Below are 7,518 nucleotides of genomic sequence, written 5' to 3'. Positions count from 1 at the left end.
TGTTTCTGTGTTTCTGAAGGTAAGAGAGGGAACCAGACTCACTTCTTTTATTTCTGACAGAATTTGCATCAGTAGAAGTAAACTCAGTGAAATTTGCCCACTTTGAATTTTTGTTACACTGAGGGAAAACCAAATACCAAAAAACCCTTTCTAAAACCCTTAAAATTCTGGTTTTGTAGTTTCACATATTACCTAATGCTAAGAAAAATCATTTAATATAAATCGCAATATAACACGCCTCAGACTTTTTGAAAAATGGGAAATAAATCCCCGTCTTCAGTGTCTTTGTTACTTAGTGGCAAGGTAGTCAATCTGCCGTAAATTCATTTATTTTTCCTCATTTACAGAAAAGTTACAAAGGAAGCCAGGGTGGTTTTAAAGACAGAACATTCCAGTTGTTGGGATGAACACAGAAGACAAAGCAAAAAAGATAAGGGACAAGAGAATGGGTCTGTAGGTATTTGATAAGTCTTGGGACAGAGAGAGGCCAAGTCCTTGGCTGTGGTTGTACCACACTGACAGGCCAGACCCTTGTGCACTGCAGTATCAGGGATTTACAGGAAGCTCTCACCAATTAGACAGTAAATAAATCAGATGTTAATGACATATCATATCAGGTTTTCTTTTACTATTATCCTCTATACCTTCTCTTTGCAATAACTCTTTAATAAGGACAGCAATTTCCTCTGTGTCCCACCAGGGTCTCACTGCTCTCTCAGCACCTCAATTGTCCAGTGATCACACAGCATTCCAAGACATTTCTGATACAGGAAGCACTTCTTCTTAGTATCTCTGTAAAGAGATTAGAATTAAACCAGTGGCATGACACACGCTCCCCAGCATGTTTGCTATTAAAATAGTCTATATATAATCAAACTACATTTTTATGTATTTCTTTTCTTAGTGTGTGCTGCTTCTGAGTGTGCACTCACCAAGAGCTTTGGATGATGATTTTCATGCAAATAACTGAAAGCATTACCACTGTGTGCAGACAGACTGAAACAGCTTTGGAAATATTTAAAAACATTTCAGCAGGGTCTGTAACATTCCTGAAGAAAACACCTGCACAGTGAAAGGTGGCTGTAGGCTTTCTGTTAGCTCACATCTTTACTTAGTGACAAACACTATTAATTTAGTGATGATTTGTATTCAGTACCAGGATGATGATCTAATTAATATGCAGAATATGTAATTAATATGCAAAAAAGGTAATTAATATGCAGAGGGGTGTAATTGATACATACCTGGTACTGTCTCGCCTCTGGATAAACTGGATAAGGCAAATCGTTCCTGGGATAGTCAAACTTGTCCCGCTGGGCTCGGGACTGAGGGAAATAATCTGATGATGGATCTGCTGGCCTTAGAGGCTGAGCATACACAGAACTGTGCAAAAGAGAAAAAGGTTATTAAAACCTTGTAATACACTACAAATTGCACAAAGGGTTAGTTTAAACTGCAATATAACAATATTAAAGCTCACTACTGAGCATGGTAATATTAAATTTAATAATAATAAATATTAAATCATGGTACTGAGGCAATAACATCTAAAAGGTCTTTTAAGTTCATTTTACTGTCACACCCTCATCCTCCTGCAAGCAGAGAAGACTGAATTTATAGAAGCAACGTTCTCTTCAAGCTTTTATTTTCTTTTCACAACAAACAATGCCACAGTACCTAATTTCCTATATTCCTACAATTATTTTCAAAATGTTTTAAATTCACCATAGCTATACCTTCAACATTTTCAACATTAATATTGAAAAAAGCCAGAGCTCCTTGAGGGACTGAAACATCAGCAAGCTCCAGCCTGTCTGCAGCAGAACCCTGCTACATGTGAGGAGACTGCTGTGCTCTCACTGAGCTGCACCCTAGCAAACAAGTTCTCTGCAGAAGTTGCAGTAAGAGCTGCAGCAGTTGGCTGGGTCCTGAGGGGGTTTCAAGTGAGGAAGCACAAGCAGGGAACTGTGTTTCTAAACAGTAATGAAATTAATGTTTCTGGGATTAGAGAAAAATCAGAGCCTCTGTTAAAATACTGATAAAGCAGTATTTTAGGATTTGTCTGTGAATAATCCAGTCAAAAGCTTTGCCATTTACTGGACCTTTGTTGCTTGCTGTGCCACTGGCAAGGCTGCAAAGTCATTCTGAGTCTCCAAACAAGGGTATCAAGTGAGAATGAGCACAAAAGACAAAAAGTAGCAGCATACCTGTAATTCTGCCTTTGATTTGGGACTGAGGCATCATTAAAATCTTCTCTTTTCAGTACAACTTTTGGAATTTGTCCAACCCAGGTATCCTGTGTGTAGGGGATCAGGTGGTTACACAGAGCAAAATGACAAGAAATTACAATAACCAGCTCTCCAGGTACAGTATGTTAGAAGGTATAAACCCGTTTTTCACTTATCTGGGCTACAACTCTCACTCTGGGACGTGAGAAAGCCCCAAGTCCCGCAGCTCTGACCCAAAAGGATTCCTTTCACAAAGGAATTTCACAAAAGAATTTCTTCCCTACCAAACTGCAGGATTGGGTCTGATTCATACCTTAGGAATAACAGCATCAACAGGACTAAATTCCAAATTAGTTAAAAATTGAACAGCACCATCTCCTGGTAAAGGCAGGCTCAGACCTGCTGCATTGCCAAGCTATTGATACTCTACAGATGGATTTAGCAGAAAATAATGTAGCAGACTAGATTATTTTCTCCCTTTTCTCAGACAGCCTTCAATGTTTCTTTCTCACACACTGTGTGTTCCTTAATATGTAAAATAATCCCTTGAAGTACCAAATGAGGAATGAACACATACACAAACAAACATTCTGTTTCCATGATTCTTTGTATTTTATATTGGTTTTAATGGTATTTATCCATCTTTTCTCTTCATACCCACTAGTTCAAGCCATGAGCTCTACTACATCTTGCCTAATGGAGAAAACCAGTACAGCAGAGCATGATCTCTTTTTAAAGCTGGTCTTCTAACTGGCCCAAAATGGAAATATTTTTTGAACATCCTGTAAAAGTAATCCCTATGTTTTTTTGTTTTCTCCTATGCAAATTAGTTTCATTTAATCCTTGATGATGATATTTCACCTTCTCACATGCATTCAGCTGATCTTGGAAATCAAAAGCTAGGGAGATTTTTAACTCAAATTCCCTTTTTTTTTTTTGCTCTTCCCATCCCATTGTGCTAAATCACCAAGGCCTGGGGGCTGTGCTGTGCCCCCCTGTGCCATCTCTTACCCCAGCTGGCTGATGGTGCCCGTGCCCCAGGCTGGCAGCTGTGTCAGCACTAAATGCAGGGTTCTGCTGTGCTCCACTGGGTGGAGGCTGTGGCTGCTTCCTGGGGGGAACAGTGGGAATTTAGAGCATTAGCAATGGTGAGGGTCTCGACAGATGTTTTTTGTGCTGCAGATTGGTTCAACAGCCACGTCAGAGCTTTAGATGTCCTGTGGCAATGGCTGTACAAGAGATGGGTATTATTACAGCTTCTCTATGTCAGAGCAAGTACCAGTGACACACTACTGGGGCTCAGTGACAGAGGGAAAAACCCATATTGTCTGTACTTGGGAGAGGTGTCACTGGGAAAAAGTGCTGAAAGCAAAAAGCAGCTCAAATTGCCAATATCTGAGACCCAAGGGTGGGAGGAATCATGTTTAAACCTCTTGTCAATGATTATCAGTCTTACTCCTTTTTTTTAAACCTGTGGAAAAAAGGCCAATCCTTAAGAGCAAATAAATCAGAAATACACACTTGGTAGTGTTGAATTTAAGTAGTAAATGTACTTATCAATCTTTAAAGCTTGCCTGGTGAGCCCTAAAGAAAGCAACGACTGAGTGAAGTTCTGCATGCAGTGGTAAAATGCTGAGTAAGTGCTGAGTGCTCAGGTAAGAAGCTTTGAGTTAGTTTTAAATGGTATAAATAGTATATTGGCAATATGACAACCTTGTGCTTTTAAATATCCAGAGGTTAAAAATTAACCAGAATGCCAGACTCCTTTTGCTGTACTTCTATTCTGAGTACAAAACTCCTTATAAGTGCACCCAGAGTCACTTACCCATCTTTTTCCACTTTCAGGCAGTAGACAACAGAAAATATTACAACCACTATGATAACCAGTCCCACTGCAGGAAGAGTAGCCACTAAAATGAAATCCAGGGTATTCCAAAGGTGGTTACATTTGGGGCCCATGTACCAATACTCCTTCCAGCCACTTCTGAAGTAATCACATCTGCAAATAAAAATATTCACTTTCAGCAACAGCATTTTAATTCAAAAGTAAGCAATACCAGAAAAGTATAATATTTTGCTATATAATTATTTATTATTCAACACTGCAGGAGCCAAGAGAGTTGTTATTTTCCCTGTTTGTTCAAAGGTGTTTTTTATCTTAGTTACACCCATCTGTTTCCAGATTTGATGCAAAAGTAATTTGCCAGGCTCTGAGTATCCAAGTCCAAGTTGGCACTTCAGGAGTCCAAGATAAGAAGCTTTGCTGGGAACAGGGTGCAGTACCCAAGTCATGGCCTGGCTCAGGTCAAAGATATCTTTGTCTGCTGTCAGCATGGCAAAGCTGCTGAGTGGAAGTGAAACCTCACATTTCTGGCTGTCATGATATTGGATTTTTAAAAGGCAAAAAAACCCCCAGCTACATAATGGAGAATAGAACATTAAGATATCTATTTCTTTTTTAAACTCCACAGAAAATTTGATCAACCTGAGAAAAAAAATGAACTTGCAATTACACAGCTAATTCAGTTCTAAAGTAAAATAGCTGAGAGAACAGGGAGCATGTAAAAATTAAGGTTTACAGTGATTACCTACATTAGGAATGACATGGCCCACACATACTTTTAAAAAGAAAACACTATGCCCAGATCCCAGGTTTGATGCATTGTATCAGTTATAAACTTATGCAGATTGTGAATGAAGATCAACATTTATTTTCATGGATCACTTTGACCCAGTTTTGGGTCTAAATTTAGTTCATCATTTAATTTGATATTTACATGATGTGTATTTAAACAAACAAACCAAGCTCACACAGTACCTGCAAAAAGGTTCTTCATTTTTACACTGGCAAGAAATATTTTTAGGACAGAATTCATCTGCATTACCCAGACAGGCCTCAAAGTCTGCAACTCCAGTGCAGTTGGCTGTGAATTAAAACAAAACAAGTATTTAATGCAATTATGCAGTAACATACTGTCAGTGGGCTGTGTTGCTAATTACACCAGAAATTTAAGCTTCCTATGTACTCTGTAGATGATACTAAATCTTGCTTCCCAGTGACTTTTCCCTTGAAAATTTTGAAGCTATTTGAGAAATGAAAATTTACCTGCTTAAATTACTTTAACCTGAATATGCACCTGTCTTCCAGTCAGCCAGGAAATGGTATCGCTTGTGTTATGATTCTTATCTCATAATTTTAAGTGTGGTTGTGTCTGAATTCCACTATATATCATCTCTGGATTGTTGGCAAGGACTAAAAGTCATGAGATTCATTAGAGATTCCAATCTTCCAGTTATAATCCAAATTAGAACCTTTTTGTGTGTTTTCAAATGGGATTATTCCTTGGTTTAGCCTACAAAGGGATCTGGTTTGCATTAGTGTTGGTTCTCCTCTACCTCTTTTGCTGTGTAAACACTGGGCTGTAAATTATGTCCCAGAATCTGTTTACAGCATTTCACAGATATTTGGCTGGCTAAAAATAACTCCCTGAGCAGCCTGAATCAGCCATCAAACACCAGCACATTTGGCACTCCCAACCCCACATCCTTTGCTACCTGTTCCTCTCCTGCTCAGGACTCGGACTCAGTGCCAGGCACCAACCTGAACACTTATAAAAGACCCCAAACTGCCAGCAGAGCCAAATATAATTGTGCACAACCATTCCCAGTGAGAGGATCCGTGTTTGGGATGAAGCCAGAGTCAGACCTGGCTGAGATCTCTGAGCAGACCCTTCCGAGCCCAGCAGGCAGCTGCTGCAGCAGCTTTAATGCCATTGTTAGGAGGGGCCTTCCACCAGAACAAACTCCTGACTGATGCATTATTAGCCAGAGGAACTGTGATGGGAGCAGTCTGCATTGCAAAAAAAGATGGGAGACTCTTTCCTTTCCACTGTCCAAGTCCATCTGATCCAACATTTTCTGCTTATCAGAGATAAATCTAAATGATTACACTGACCAAGGCTTGTACCAATCCATTTACATACACTGCATGCTCTCCTCTCCAAGAGGCATCAGCACTGAAACATTTTCCAAGGAAACCTAACTACAGGTGATGTGTTATTCCTATAAAGTACAGAGCAATGAAAAACCCCAAGTAGCATTTGGCATGGCTCACCTAGGTGATGTGCAATGTTTTTAGCTACTGCTCTGATCAGTAACACAATTACAACTTGTTCAGCAATGATACAAAAAACGCTAAGGTAGCAGAAAATCATCAGTTGTGATTCTGCAGGGAGAGGGAGTGTGTGCCCTTTGGTATTAATGCTCTAATACTCCATGTGATAAAGGAACTCACTGCTGAGCCCTTCAAGATACTGTGGTCTACATAAATGTCAAGTTATCCTTCAAGCAGCAACTTTTTTTTTTGCGAATAAAAGTTTAGAGTAGCATAAATCAATTCCTCAGATCACAAACCAAAACTCTTACTAGAAAAATAATAACTGCAGCTGGTGTATACTACTCTGGGCTTAGGGATGGCCAATTACAAGTAACTGGTAGCTACAAGGTACAGAAGAATGATGATAAAATAAATATATCAATAAAATATGTGGGAAATCTTCCCATAAAATAATTGCAGGCCAATACTAGTCTACTCTAACAGAACCAGAGACAATTCCATTACTTAGCTTCTCACTTAAAGTAAGTTTTCTATCAGTACATTCTGGTTGTCATGCTCTTAATTATGGATGATTTTCTCTCTGTTAATATCAAAAAAAGTCTAAGAACACTTGCTATAAAAAAAGTGTATGATTTTTTTAACCCGTATACCAAGAGGTTTTTTTCCTCACTGAGAAAGAACCAAACAATTTAACTCATTTAAAAGTACCCTTCTGAAATTCAGAGACTGACTCGAAATGATCCCAACCCAGCAGGATACTGAGTTTCAGGTGTAATTCATACTGCTGCAACCTCTTCCCTGTGACACCAAACACAGGACAGCAGCTGCCTGACCAAGGTTTTCACTTTTGCATTGTTTTGCTGCTATTTAAAATAAACCCAGCCCAAAGGAGAATTCCCAAGCAGCAGTCCCCCCAGAGAGAGTGCAGTGCCCCAGCAGCAGCACCCAGTGGAGTGGCCACGGCCACGTCCCTGCTCTGACAAGCCACAAAGCAGAATTCCAGCAGATCTTACGTGCTGAAGCCTCACTCAGCAAGGGGCCGGCCAGGACCAGGACACACAGCAGGACTTTCAGAAAGAACATCCTGGAGCCAATGGGGGAAAAAGACCTTTCCTTCCAGACTCTGCCAGCAGCAGAATGAACTTCCCTTTCTGCTGCTGTGGATTGTGGATT

At 39.8% G+C, this 7,518-nt stretch overlaps 1 protein-coding gene across 1 annotated transcript; it reads right to left on the bottom strand.

The window, feature by feature from the left end:
- Positions 1-307: 307 nt before the first annotated feature.
- On the bottom strand, positions 308-7,518 carry LOC111928565 (uncharacterized). Its single transcript, XM_023925919.2, has 7 exons — positions 7,359-7,518; positions 5,047-5,152; positions 4,054-4,227; positions 3,240-3,339; positions 2,208-2,296; positions 1,245-1,383; positions 308-792 (listed from the first exon to the last, which is right to left on the bottom strand). Exons 1-7 carry the CDS (start codon positions 7,426-7,428, stop codon positions 784-786), a joined length of 687 nt encoding a protein of 228 aa, XP_023781687.1. The 5' UTR covers positions 7,429-7,518; the 3' UTR covers positions 308-783.

The sequence above is a fragment of the Cyanistes caeruleus genome, chromosome 14 (genome assembly GCF_971803275.1).
Source record: "Cyanistes caeruleus chromosome 14, bCyaCae1.hap1.1, whole genome shotgun sequence".
In the NCBI taxonomy this organism is placed as follows: Eukaryota; Metazoa; Chordata; class Aves; order Passeriformes; family Paridae; genus Cyanistes; species Cyanistes caeruleus.
Note: the sequence above shows the minus strand (reverse complement) of the source record. Positions and strands in the feature narration are given on the sequence as shown.